The sequence below is a fragment of the Pelodiscus sinensis genome, chromosome 26, assembly GCF_052426305.1.
Source record: "Pelodiscus sinensis isolate ZL-2025 chromosome 26, ASM5242630v1, whole genome shotgun sequence".
NCBI classification, from domain to species: domain Eukaryota; kingdom Metazoa; phylum Chordata; order Testudines; family Trionychidae; genus Pelodiscus; species Pelodiscus sinensis.
The window spans coordinates 3,757,317-3,770,811 of NC_143077.1; the positions used below are offsets into that span (position 1 = coordinate 3,757,317).

At 59.4% G+C, this 13,495-nt stretch overlaps 1 protein-coding gene across 25 annotated transcripts in view; it reads right to left on the reverse strand.

Moving 5' to 3' along the window:
- MACF1 (microtubule actin crosslinking factor 1) overlaps positions 1-13,495 on the reverse strand; it is a 299,184-nt gene that overhangs the window by 113,277 nt on the left and 172,412 nt on the right. For all 25 annotated transcript variants that reach the window (XM_075908729.2, XM_075908727.2, XM_075908730.2 and 22 more), the window contains 7 exons: positions 12,859-13,380; positions 11,317-11,493; positions 10,055-10,178; positions 8,356-8,564; positions 7,087-7,404; positions 5,314-5,480; positions 959-1,115 (listed from right to left, as the gene is read on the reverse strand). In XM_075908729.2, the coding sequence (XP_075764844.2) occupies positions 959-1,115; positions 5,314-5,480; positions 7,087-7,404; positions 8,356-8,564; positions 10,055-10,178; positions 11,317-11,493; positions 12,859-13,380 (1,674 nt within the window). The remainder of the gene's footprint in view (positions 1-958; positions 1,116-5,313; positions 5,481-7,086; positions 7,405-8,355; positions 8,565-10,054; positions 10,179-11,316; positions 11,494-12,858; positions 13,381-13,495) is intronic.

Here is a 13,495-nt window from a genome sequence, read left to right on the forward strand (position 1 = left end):
ATTTGGGCCTGAGATAAAACAGCCACCAGTGAGTGACCAGGAAGCTGCCCGCCCCCGACTCTCAGCTCGTGACTCCTCTCGCCGTTAACCCAGTGAAGGAGAGCGCTCAGGTGACAGGAGGGAACCTCCGATGCCCAGCAGAGGGCAAGTCACGGGAGCGGCAGAGTTTTGGTTCATTCAGAATACAATGGCACCGGGGCGAGGGGCGGGATGATGACACCCAAATTCCTCTGGAAAGCAGAGGCAGAGCTGGATCGCAGTCACAAGTCAATACATGCACATGGCCTACGAGGAGAGGCTGAGGGATTTGGGCTTATTTAGTCTGCAGCAGAGAAGAGTGAGGGGGGGATTGGAGAGCAGCCTTCAGCTTCCTGAAGGGGGTTCCAAAGAGGCTGGCGAGAGGCTGTTCTCAGTGGGGGCAGGTGGCAGAACAAGGCGCGATGGGCTCAAGTTGCAGTGGGGGAGGTCTGGGTTGCATATTAGGAAAACAATTTCCCTAGGCGGGTGGGGAAGCGCTGGGACAGGTTCCCTAGGGAGGGGGTGGAATCTCCATCCCTAGAAATTTTCAAGTCCCATCTTGACACAGCCCCGGCTGGGTTGATTGAGTCGGGGCTGGTCCTGCTTTGGGCAGGGGGCTGGACTCAGTGACTCCGGAGGTCGCTTCCTGTCCTGAGGTTCTATGATTCTAATACAAGGCTCCACATGGAGCTCGCCAGGCATGCAACATTGGACAGTGCGAGCGCCCACAGCGGACAGGACTGGCTCTCGGCTCAGAGCAGGTCAGGGCCCGCTGATCAGAAGCCACCGGCCGGCCAGCCAGCCCTGCCCCCGGAGCCCCAGGCGTAACAGGGTTAACATGGGCATCAAGGAGCTCCCGGGACACGGCGCCCTGCAAGCCGTCACAGGCTGCTCTGGTCCCCTCCCAAGTCCCCAGTGCGTTTCAGGTTTCCCCGCCCACCTGGACTTGCTGGACGCGATGCTCCAGCTCCTGCGTGCCCAGGGAGGCCTCCGCCGATGGCACGTTCCCTTCGCTTTCTTTCAGCCACTGCTTCAGCGCGCCGACCAGCTTCCGGAACTCGTCCAGCTGCTCCTGGCAAGAGGAGGCCTCCTTTTCCCTGGGAGCGAGAAGGCAAGTGAGCAGCTCGAGCTGCGCTTGGCAATGAACTGAGGACTCAATTGTCTCTCGGGGGGTTTTCGGTGCTTAGCAATAGTGCTCCCCGGTAGCCAAAGGCCTGGCTAGAGCTACCCGGCAGCTCTGCTTGCGGATAGCGTGACTCCCGTTCTCGGTCACGTCAGGTTAGTGCCGTTTGAACCTCTCTGCTCTGGGGCTCTCTGGGCCGGCCACTCAGACCCCAGAGGTTGATCGACCAGGGAGCCCCTGGACCGGACAGTCCCAGCAGCTGAGAGCGGGGGCTGGCTGGGAATCCGGGAGCCAGTGGCCAGGAGTCCAACCAGGGGATCGGAAGCCCAGAACTTGCAGCCTGGGAGTGGAGCCAAGCCGGCCGCCCAGGGGGAGGGAGCCTGGCCAGGGCCGGCCGGCAGCAAAGCCCGGTGGCTGGCGGCCGGGTCGGCAGCTGTGATAGGAACCCAGCCAGGAGGCCAGCAGCTCCTGGCCCAGAGGCTGGAACTGACTCCTCTTGGTTTGGCAAACTCTCCCATTCAGAACCCATCAGGTCTCAAGGGTGCCAGACCAGGGAGGTCCAACCTGTGGTTCTGAAACCAGTTTGTCTGCACACAGCACTTGTCAGGGGCCTATAATTGGCTGGCAGATCACAGAGGGGCTGGATTTACTGTCTTGCTTTCAGCTGCTTGAACAAGGAGTTCAGGCTCATCTCTGGAAAGAGGAGCTGGCTGAGTGTAAAAACAGGAGGAAGAGTTTGCCTGTTCTCTTCGATTAGCAACCCCCCTGTAGGGGACTACGAGTGACACAAGCACAGACACACTCTGGAAGCGCTGCAAATAATGAAACGCTCTTTGAGCCCCCAAGGCACCTGAGCACAGGGTCCCCGGGTCTTTGTAAACCCTCCCCATAGACCTAACAAACTCAGCACATCCACGCCATTGTTCACAGGGTGTCTTGTCATACAGGGTAACATACAATGCCTGCAATTTATCTGCGCTCAGAATCGCGGGGTGATGCGTGCAGAGGTAGCAACTGTATTGATGTGTATGCCAGGAGGGTCTCAGAGTTACGGTGAGTCACCAGAGACTAACTACCTAGTGGCAGCTTAGTCATGCAGGAGGAAGTTGCTGTCAGTATTTAGGGGGCCCTACGCAGTACTATTAAACTGGGCCCAGATGCTCAATGGCAGACGGCGGGGGAGGGGGGGAGAGATGAGATGTGACGATTTTTTAGATATGTGATTTTATAATCTTCAGCAACTCACGAACGAAATATCTGAAAGCAAACGTTATACTCCGGTCCTGCCGACTTCCCCGGGAAATTGAGAAACGGACCGTCTACACCTGGGATGGGCGAAAGCTTGGGACGCGGCTGCGTTACTGCTTGAGCAGCTCTTTCCCTGGATCAGTGTCTGCTAAGAGGCCTGGCTGGCATTGTCACTTTTAAGTAAACTAGATCCTCTCCGGAGAAAGCCGAGCCACAGAACGGGGACAGGAAGAGGCATCTGACTGGATATTTACATATGGCCAGACTGGGTCAAACCAAAGGCCCATCTCGCCCTATGTACTGTCAGCCAACAGCGGCCAACGCCAGGTACCCCAGAGGGAATGAACAGAACAGAGAATCGTCACGCGATCCCTCTCCTGCTATCTACTTCCAGCCTCTGACAAACAGAGGCTAGGGACACCATTCCTACCCATGCTGGCTAATAGCCACTGACGGACCTAACCTCCATGAATGATTCTAGTTCTTTTTTGAACCCTATTAAGGTCTTGGTCTTCACCACATCCTCTGGCGAGGAGTTCCACAGGTTGACTGTGAACTGCGTGAAGAAAAGCTTCCTTTTGTTTGTTTTAAACCTGCTGCCTATTGATTTCATTTGGTGACCCCTAGTTCTTATATTGTGAGAATAAGTAAATAACTTTTCCTTATTCACTTTTTCCACACGTGTCATGATTTTATAGATCTCTATCCTATCCCCCCTTAGCCCTATTTAAGCTGAAAAGTCCCAGTCTTTTTAATCTCTCTTCATATGGGACCCGTTCCAAACCCCTGATCATTTTTGTTGCCCTTTTCTGAACTTTTCCCAATGCCAATATATTCTTTTTGAGATGACACGATCACATCTGTTTGCAGTATTCAAGATGTGGGCGTACCATGGTTTTACACAGAGGCAATAAGATGTTCTCTGCCGTATTCTCTATCCCTTTTTTAATGATTCCTGTTTGCTTTTCTGACTGCCCTGCACACGGAGTGGATGTTCTCAGAGAACTATCCACAATGACTCCAAGATCTCTCGCTTGAATAGTTGTAGCTAAATTAGCCCCCATCATATTGTACGTGTAGTTGGGATTATGTTTTCCAATGTGCATTACTTTACATTTATCAACGTTAAATTTCAATTGCCATTTTGTTGCCCAATTATCTAGTGTTGTGAGATCTTTTTGAAGCTCTTCACAGTCTCCTTTGGTCTTAACTATCTTGAGCAGTTTAGAATCATCTGCAAATTTTGCCACCTCACTATTTACCGCTTCCTCCAGATCATTTATAAATGTTGCTCCCAATACGGACCTTTGGGGGACCCCACTAGTTACCTCTCTCCACTCAGAAAATGTACCGTTTATTCCTACCTTTTGGGGCTCAGAGATGCCCCAAATTTTCAGGTGCCCTGCGCAGCTGCCTATTCTGCATGTGGGTAAGGCCGGCTCTGGGCATCTCTCCCTAGCTGGCTGGGGATGTAATGCAAGACTCAGTTCTCTCTCTGCTCCATCACAGAGCAGTCACCGGCAAGCCAAAGACGACAGGTGCAAACACTTGGAGGTAAAAGGGGAACCTTACGACAGGGAGAGGGGACACCCAACGTCCCGGAGAACCCGGGGCGGGGAGGGGCCTCTGCACCCATCGGCTGAGGAGACATTGTGGGGCGCGGGGTGTTTTCACGGCCGTTTGGATGCCAGCCAGCTCTGCCCCAGGCGAATTGGGGTAGGGGGAGAAACCTGGTTTAAAAGCTTCCAGGCGATTTCCCTGGCCTGGTTCGGGTCCTTCATTCGCTTTGTGTTTAGGAAAATGAAACGAAAATGTGCAGGCTTCGTTTGACCCATTGCTCGGGGCTGGGGAGGGGTTCATAGCAGGCTGCCCTGGGGGGAGAGGACAACCCCAGCCCCCTCTCACCGCAGCAGCTTGGGGCCAGGGGAGAAGCACCTCTCCATGGTTGCTGCAGTCCCAGCAGGTGCAGCCGGGGGAGGGGGACATGACCCCCGGCTGGGGCAGATCCAGGTTCATCTGCCCCCAGTGCTTCCCAGCCAGTGAGGAAGGCAGCAAACCGGGCACTTGCCCCTCGCTCCCCGGCAAAGGGGAACAGCCGGCGCTGTCCCTGTGCAGATCGGGGAGGGGGTGTGTGTGTGGGAGGGGGGTGCCTGGCTCTCTCGGGGACAGAGGGTTTCTAGAAGTAGGCAGTGTCGGGATCTGGGTGCCCCGGGGAATGGTTCAAAGGGACTGGGTTCAAAGCGGCCAGGCAAAGACAGATGGACATGCCCAGAGGAGAGAGCTGGAGCGGCTCCTGGAGTTACTGGGGGCAAGCAGGCCGGGGGAACAAGGGAACGCTCAGTCCTGGGCACCCCGAGAACCACCCCATGCGTCCCTGCAGATTTCTCTTCTGCCGCTGCGCCGTCACCCTGCTTATGTAGCATGCTAATGAGTGGAGGGCAGACAATCCCGGGGGGCAAATATACCACGTGGCCAGGAGTGGGGGGGGGGGGCGGACCACTTAGGGAAACCCTGCCGTAGATGGACCCTGCTCTGTCCCAACGCCCTCGAGCTAGGGAAAGCGAAGCGGTTCCTTCTGTGGCTAACAACAGCCGTCCCTCCCTGGCCAACAACCCTCTGCCCCCACGCACGGATCGGCTCAGGGGCGGGTCTGATTCGTGCCCGCTGAGCACTCTACCGGCACGCATGTTTTCACAACGCCTCCGGCCAGGCTTTTTCTAAATGCCACTCAGCGATGACGGCAGTCAGTTTCGCGGTGTGGGAGGACAGCCGAAAGAGACGGTAACGTCTGGATCTCCCCCCCCCAGCAAAAACGAAACCGTAGCAGGTTCGCCCCCCACAGCTACGTACCAGGAGCGTGAGACACACAAGCCTGCAGGTTTTGCCTCTTCCTGCAGGAGCGGATCAGGGGTCTCAGGTCTTACCTCTCCTGGGCTGTCTTTTGCAGCTGCACAAAGTCCTGCCTGAGGCTTTGCAGCTTCTCCTGGTGCTGCGAGGAGGCTACCGGGAAGCCAAAGGAGCTGAGCTCTGTGCTCAGCTGCTCTAATGTGTCCAGGTCCTCTTGGTGCTGCTTCATCTCCGAGTTCAGCTCCTGGCAGGACAGAGGGGAGCAGGGATGAAGCCCCTGCGCTCGTTTCAACAGGAGACAGGGATGGACACAGCCCTGGAGGCGGGTTAGGGCCCGGAGCGCCCTCTACAGGGAAACGGGATGAACCGGCCCCGAAGCCGACCCACTCCTGACCATCCCCCGCATCAGAACCACGCAGAAGGGCTGTGGGGGGGGGGGGGGGAATCGCGTGCAGATCCTGCTCCCAGCAAACAGGCACTGTGTGATTTTGTCCCAGCCAGTGCCATGGACCCAGTGCTGTCCCTACACCAGCTTTCCAACGATGGGCTGCGACCCAGGACACAGTGAGCAGCGGGGGCGCTAAGGCAGCTTCCTGCCTGTCCTCATGCCATGGACTGTGCTGCGCCCTGGGAGCAGCCAGCTGCAGGTCTGGCTCTTAGGAGGTGGGGCCACGGAGCTCCACCCACTGCCCCGCCCACCAGCTCTGCGCTCCCATTGGCAGAGAATCTGTCAATAGGATCTGGGGGGCGGTGCCAATGAGCGAGGACAGCCCGCCTCTGCCTAGGTGAGGTTAGAGATAAGGGGATTGGGGTGCAGGAGGGGGGTCTGGGTTGGGGCGCAGTCTTATTTCTGCGCCACGTGCTGCTGGCCACTTCCGGGGCAGAGTGTGGTCCGTGGTGCCAGGAGAGGCAGGAAGCCTTTGCAGCCCTGCTGCGCCACGGACTAGAGCCACACGAGGTAAACCTGCACCCCGACCCCGGAGCTTGAATCCCCTACCCCAACCCCGAGCCCCCCCCGTGCCCCGACCCCCTTATCTCTGACCGCCCTCTGCACGCTAGTCAAAAGATCAAATGACGCTGCATCACGGGCTTCGATAATTTTCTTCGTCAGGGTCAGGAGGAGAAAAGGTTGAAAACCGCTGCCCGTGGGGAGCAATTCCTCTCCCTGACTCAGCCATTATCCAGGGTGCACAAATGGCATTTTTCGCTAGATTTGCCCTGGGCCCAACGCAGCGGGTCCGAATTCACTCCTCCCGTTCTCAGCCAGCAGGGCTGGGCAATACGCTTTCGAATCGAGCCCGGCTGCTAGTTGGGTCCCAGCGAGCGGTGAAACAGCAACGCCTCCGTTTCCTTCCTTTTCTCCAAGGCTGAGCAAACGGCTCCTGCAGCCGCAGGTCCCAGTGGCCTGGGGTGACGCCAGGCAGGGCCGGATTAGGGGCAGGCGAGCCGGGCAGCTGCCCTGGGCGCCAACCGATGGGGGGTGCCTGATGGCAGCTGTAAGGGGTGCGCGGCGTCTCTTATAGCGGCCATCAGGCACCGCGCACCCAGCTACCGCAGCGCCGCCCCCCCCATCCCCACGGCGCCAGCCAGCAGCGCCCTTCCCCCCACGGCCGCGGGTCCCTGCACGGCCAGGTGCGGCCTGCCACGGGCTGCGCGCCAGCAGTGGTGGCCGGGCCAGGCTGGGCAGCGCATGTACCGTGTGCTCCGGGGGTGGGCCTGCGCCCAGGGGTGGGCCCGTGCATGTGACGTGCACCAGGGCCCGGTACGCCAAAATGGCTCAGGGGTTATCAACTCAGCACATATCCCACTGCTCCGCCTGCAAAGGGCTCCCTCCCCCTGCCGCGTCTCACCTGCATCTGCTGGGAGAAGCGAGCGATGTCCCGCTCCGGCTGGTTCCCGGACGCCAGCATCCGAGCTCTGCTCTCCGTGAACTGCCGCAGCTTCTCGGAGAGCTGCTCAAACTGCTCCACCTTGGGGAGGAGGCCCTTCAGCCCGCTCTCCCTGGCCTGCTGCCGCCCCCACAGCCTGTCGAGATGCTCCGTCACCTCGGCCAGCTTGCCCCGCAGGGCCGAGGCGGTGGCGCTGTCGGCCGTCTCCAGGAACCGCGTCACCATTTCCCGAGTGGCTTCCAGGCTGCTCCGCTGCCGGGCGATGTCCTGCTTCAACTTCTGGGGTCGGAGCGCACCGCGAGAAAGGCCGAGAGTTGGCTGGGATGCCCTTTGGACCACCAGAAACGCGCGCGGCTTGTTCTCCTCCCCTCCCGGTGCCTGACGCCGGCTTCTCCCTGCCTCTGCTCCTGCTTAGCTGTCAGTCTATCCTCACGCGCTGCCCCGGACGCTACGCTAACGGCTCTAAACGCTGCTCCTCGGCGCAGGAGGCAGGGAAACCCTTTCAGTGGCTCTATTTCCTAGTGCAGTGACTTCAGGCCCGGGAGGGACCGAATGCTCCTTTTTTAAAGGGGCTTCCTGCCTTTAAACGGCTCGGACATTCAACAAGGTTCAAGCACAGCGCGATCATAGAACCATAGAGCTGGAAGAGACCTCCGGAGTCATCAAGTCCAGCCCCCTGCCCAAGACAGGACCAATCCCAACTCAATCAACCCAGCCAGGGCTTTGTCAAGCCGAGACTTAAACACCTCTAGGGATGGAGACTCCACTACTTCCCTAGGGAACCCATCCCAGTGCTTCACCGCCCTCCTAGTGGAAGAGTTTTTCCTAATATCCAACCTGGACCTCTCCCACCACAACTTGAGCCCATTGCTCCTTGTTCTGCCATCTGTCACTACTGAGAACAGCCTCTCTCCAGCCTCTCTGGAACCTCCCTTCAGGAAGTTGAAGGCTGCTCTCAAATCCCCCTTCACTCTTCGCTTCTGCAGACTAAACAGACCCAACTCCCTCAGCCTCTCCTCATAGGTCATATGCTCCAGCCCCCTAATCATTTTGGTTGCCCTCCTCTGGACCCTCTCCAATGCATCCACATCCCTCCTGTAATTGGGGGCCCAGAACTGGATACAATGCTCCAGATCTGAGAGGTCTGCACAATTCAGAGGCCGGCGAGAGACAGAGGAACCGTCTGCCCAAGGAAGGCGTTTTACCCAGGCAGCTCAGAGAGCGTCTCACCGTGTTCGTGGCGAGCGACTCCTGGACGGAGAGAGAGGAGAGGGAAGCCAGCTGCTCTCCTTCCAGGCTCTTCTCAATCTCAGCCATCGACTGCAGAAGATTCTCCAGACCGTCTTGGACGCTCTGGGACTGGGCGATGGATTTCTGCAGCAGGTCCGAGCGCTCGGCCATCTGACCGGAAAGGCTCTGGAAACGGCTCACGATGGAATCTGGAGAACGCACCCCAGGATACAAAGACAGGACCATTAGGGATCGTCCCCTGTGGGGTTCTCCCCAAGACAAGGAACTCGCCAAAGCACCCAGAGGGGCCGGACTGGCAGAGCATCAGCGACGGAGAACAGGGGAAAACACAAGAGCAGGCAGCAGCACAGGGCCTGACAGGCGGGATCATAGAACCCCAGGGCAGGCAGAGCCCTCAGGAGTCAGCACGTCCAGCCCCCTGCCCAAAGCAGGACCAGCCCCGACTCAACCATCCCAGCCAGGGCTGTGTCAAGCCGGGACTTAAACCTCTAGGGATGGAGATTCCACCCCCTCCCTAGGGATCCAGCCCAGGGCTTCCCCACCCGCCTAGGGAAATTGTTTTTCCTAATATCCAGCCTAGACCTCCTCCCCTGCAATTTGAGCCCATTGCTCCTGGCTCTGCCACCTGCCCCCACTGAGACCAGCCTCTCGCCAGCCTCTTTGGAACCCCCATCCAGGCAGTTGAAGGCTGCTCTCAAATCCCCCCTCACTCTGCTCTTCTGCAGGCTAACTAAGCCCAAATCCCTCAGCCTCTCCTCGTAGGCCATGTGCTCCAGCCCCCTCAGCATTTTTGCTGCCCTCAAAAGGGGCAGCTGCCCCAGGCACGTTGCATCGCCAGTGGAGTGCCGTGGGGGTGCGCTCCAGGCCGCTCTCGGGGCTGGCTGGGGGAGAAGGGGAGGGGCGCAGCACGCTCCGGGCAATGCCGTGGGCTGGCTGCCCCCCTGCCCAGCCCTTTCTGCCCAAAGCCCACCCATCCCAAGAGCGCGGAGCCAGCCCATGCCCAGGGGCCCGGTGAGGCTGTCGGCCCTCCTGGGCCAAGAGCAGCATCCGCTGAAGCACAGAAGCATTCGGGCGGCTCCTCACATGTCACGGCACTTGGGCCCCCTTCTGACAATATGAGTCACCGCCCCACTCTGGGGGGGGCAAAGCCTGAGCCTGCCAGAGCCCCAAGGGAGGGAGGGGCCAAGGCGAAGTCCAAGGGGTTTTCAGCCCTGACGGCCCCACGGAAACGGGGTGACGTCCCACTGTCTGAGCGCCGCTGCGTTAGGGCGATGACACGACCCTGTCAGCGGGCTCCGCTCTATGGCCTCTGCGCTGAAAACAACTGGTCGAGAAGAAGCAGGCGGCCCAGGAGCGGGGGACCTGCTGTATTGGCCCGTTTCCTCCAGCCGCTCCTGGACCGCCTGTTTCTTCTCTGACAACAGCCGCTCTCTCTTTGGCTTCTTCAGGCTGACGTTGCCGGGTGCTCAGCGTGTCCCTCCTCCCTTGGGTTCTCCCCAGAAGCGGTGGTGGAGTTTTGGAAGCTGGTTCCCTGCCCTGTTGACATCTGCCAGGTTGATGCTCTACCTCGACACTGTGATTTCCTGAGCTCCTCTGACTTGGGGACTTGCGGTCTCTTCCTAGCGGGTCGGTCTCCGCACTCGCACATGCTAATGGGCGCAGCTTCTCGGCTCAGTACCTGTGGTTTCCTGAACGCGGCTGCGATCCGGGGCTGGCTCGCCTTCTATCTCCAGCAGGGACCGTGCGGCTTTCTGCAGCTTCTCCACCGGCACCTGGTGCTCAGCAAGATCTCCCTGAAGATGCTGCCCCAACACAAGACAAGACCACAAAAGTCAGCAGTAGGGTACAGACTGTGACACACAGGTGAGCCGGGCTAGCCAGCACCACCCTTAATTTATCAGCCCCCAGGCAGCTCATAGGACTACCTTCAGGAGAGAGGTGGACACACTGGAGAGGGTCCAGAGAAGAGCAACCAACATGATGAAAGGTCTAGAGAACACGAGCTAGGAGGGGAGGCTGAAGGAACTGGGCTTGTTTAGTTTGGAAAGGAGACGACCGAGAGGGGACATGATGGTGGGTTTCAAGTATCTAAAAGGGCGTTACAAGGAGGAGGGAGAAAAATTGTTCTCCTTGGTGTGGAGGCGGGAATAAGGGAATTTGTGAGCAGCCATCTTGGTCTTGTTAGCAAGAGAGCAAGAGTCAGGCTAAGTCTGTGGCCTGACAACGTGAGATCTGTAATTAGCCGCTGCCTTTGCCTCTCGCCTCCATCCGGAGATAAGGCTAGAACGCTGACTCTGGCAGGGACCTTGAGATAAGGAGCATCTGGGTGGAACTAAATAACTGTTAGCCATTGGTGTCTGGAATGGGAAGGAGACTAATTGTTATTGTTATTATATCTAATGGACAGTATAGAAACTGCTACATAATTGCTTGTATTCGAAGAGCTGCCTTGGAGGGGGGGGCAGTTTTTCCCGTCCAAACCAGTTTTTCCCTTGCTGCAGCTCGTAATAAAACTGCCTCCGGCTACTTGTTGCTTACAAACGCAGAGTGAGGACAATGTTTTCTTCCACATTGGCCTCTGATAGGTCAAGAAGCAAGGGGCTTAAAACTGCAGCAAGGGAGGTTTAGGCTGGACATTAGGAAAGCTTCCTGCCTGTCCGGGTGGTTACGCACTGGAATAAATTGCCCAGGGAGGTTGTGGAATCCCCATCATGGGAGATATTCAAAGCAGGCTGGACAGACACCTGTTGGGGACGGTCTACACGGTGCTTGGTCCTGCTGTGGGGGCAGGGGACTGGACTCGATGACTCTCGAGGGCCCTTCCAGTCCTAGTGTTCTATGATTCTAACAGGCGTCGGGAGGGGATTTGAGGGTGAGCTGCCTGGCCCAAGAGGGGGACACCTCCCCGCTGGAGAAAGGCAGAGTCGGGAGGTCCCTCACCTTGGCGTTGGTGAGCTGCTCCTGCAGAACTGCTGGGTCCGAGGAAACCGTCTCCGAGAGGACGTTTGCCACGGCTGCTTCGCTGTCCTGCAGCCACGTCCTGAGAGACCCTGCCACGTCCTGGAATTGCTGGTAGTGGTCCAGCACGGTGGTCAGATGGGACCCAAGCTTGGTACACTGCGAAGGAAAACAAGAGAGGTGACGAGGCTACGAGCAACCACAGCGTGCTCTGCCACGCCCCTTTGTTTGGAGAAAGGGGAGGAGAGTCCACCAAGGGCTTGTCTACCCCCCAGGTTAGTACAGGAGACCCTTGTGGTTCACAAGTTCATGTCTTCGTGGGTCTCTCCCACCCCTCCCATTGCACCCCATGCTCCAGCGGGTGTTGATGGACAGCTGCAGCAGTCAGGCCTCCCCCCCCCCCCCCGCCGCTCTCACCCCCAGCATTCGCAGATTTCCCCCTTCGTGGCGGTGCCAGGAACCCATCCCCCGGGAGGGGCGAGGGCTTACAGCCTGGGCCAAGCCAGAGCATGAACCGGGCCCTAACCTGCCGCACACGAACGTGTCCCAGGGACACTGTTCCCACACCGAAGGTTCCACTTCTGAAAGGGGCTATAGCCAAGTGCGCTACAGAACTCTCCGCGCCCCGCAGCTCGTGTGCCACCGTCACCCCCCGCCCGCCGCGCTGTGGAGACGCGCCCCGAGGAAGAGCTTCCGTTTAGAAGAGGGCTGGCCGCCTCCTTCCGGAGCACAGCACAAGCCTTCCTGGGAGGAGGAAGGTGGAGAACACGCAGAGAACGCACCAGGGCAGATGGGGGGGTCCCAATTACATGCAGGGCCAGCCACAGGGGATGCTGAAGGGTAACCAGTTAAACCAGGGCTGGGAACCCTTTTGAAAGGGGTGTGGGGGGCGCTGACCCACAGGAAAATCAGTCGGGGGCTGCACGCAAGCGAGAAGAAAAAAAAGGGGGGAGAAAAAAAAAAAAAAGACAAACTGACATGGCCCCGACGGAGGAGACAGACGCTCCCCACGTTCCCCTCGCCCACCAGAGCCATGGGGGGCCAGGCTAGTGCTCCAGTCCCGCAGTCGGCACCGGCTCCCCAATGCTGGGGGGGCCCCCTCGGGGGGCGGATCCAGGCAAGCTGGGGGCTGCATCCGGCCCCAGGGTCTGAGGTTCCCCGCCCCTGGGTTCAACAGTTTCCTGGTACCCGAGAGCAGCCCCCAGCCCAGCCACGGGTGGAGGGCTGCTCCAGCCCCACCGGGCCCCCCACGTTGGGCTACTGGCTCCCAGCCTGCACAGGCTGGAGGCTGGCAGAGGCAGCCCCGGCATCCCACACTGGGGGGGAACTGGGAGACGCCATGGGGGGGCCGGGCGCTGCCATGCTGGAGAAGCCCCTGCCTGTGGGGTCCACTCCAGCCTGACCCCAGCCCCATCCCTTTAATCGGTTAAACGGGATGTTTCCTGCCTCCCAGCGACCTCCACCCTTACCGAGCCACCCAGAGGAAACGCTGCCCCTGCCGGCGCCGGGGAGAGCGGCCCGTACCTTGGCGTGGAGGGACGCGTATCTTCTCGAGGCATCATCCAGTTTGCTCTTGACTAACGTTCCCGCCGCTAACGGCTCCGGCCCGTCCTCCCCGGCCGCGCTTTCTGCGTCCAGCACCTTCTGTCCGGACATGGTAATGAACCGCAAATCCCCCTTGTGGGAGATCACGTCCTCCGAGAAGCTGCCCTGCCGGAGGAGCATCGGCCGCAGCGACTCGGGGTCGCCGCCTGCCTCGTGCATCCGCGCCAAGTCCTGCTCCGCCTGCTCCAGCCAGGCCTCGAACTCCCCGTGGTCCCGCAGGAATTTCTGCAGCTCGTCCCGCTGCACCTGCACTTGCTTCAGCTGCTTCTCCGACTGCGCCAGGCGGGCAGCGTATTGCTCCTTCAGCTCAGTCAGCCTCCCCTGGAGCCGCTGGCGCTCCTCCGGCGCCAGGCTGGGGCCCTGCTTGTCCAGGAAGGCCTGGGCGGCCTGCGTGGCCAGGATGACGTCCTGCTGCTGGGACAGCAGCTCCTGGTGGCGGGCCTGGAACACACGCACCATACGGCCGCCTCGTGAGCGCCTCTAGGGACTCAGCAGCCGGCGGGCGCCCGCCCCCCCCAGCTCGCCAGGCGGCCTGCCTGCTGCGCCCTGAAAACGC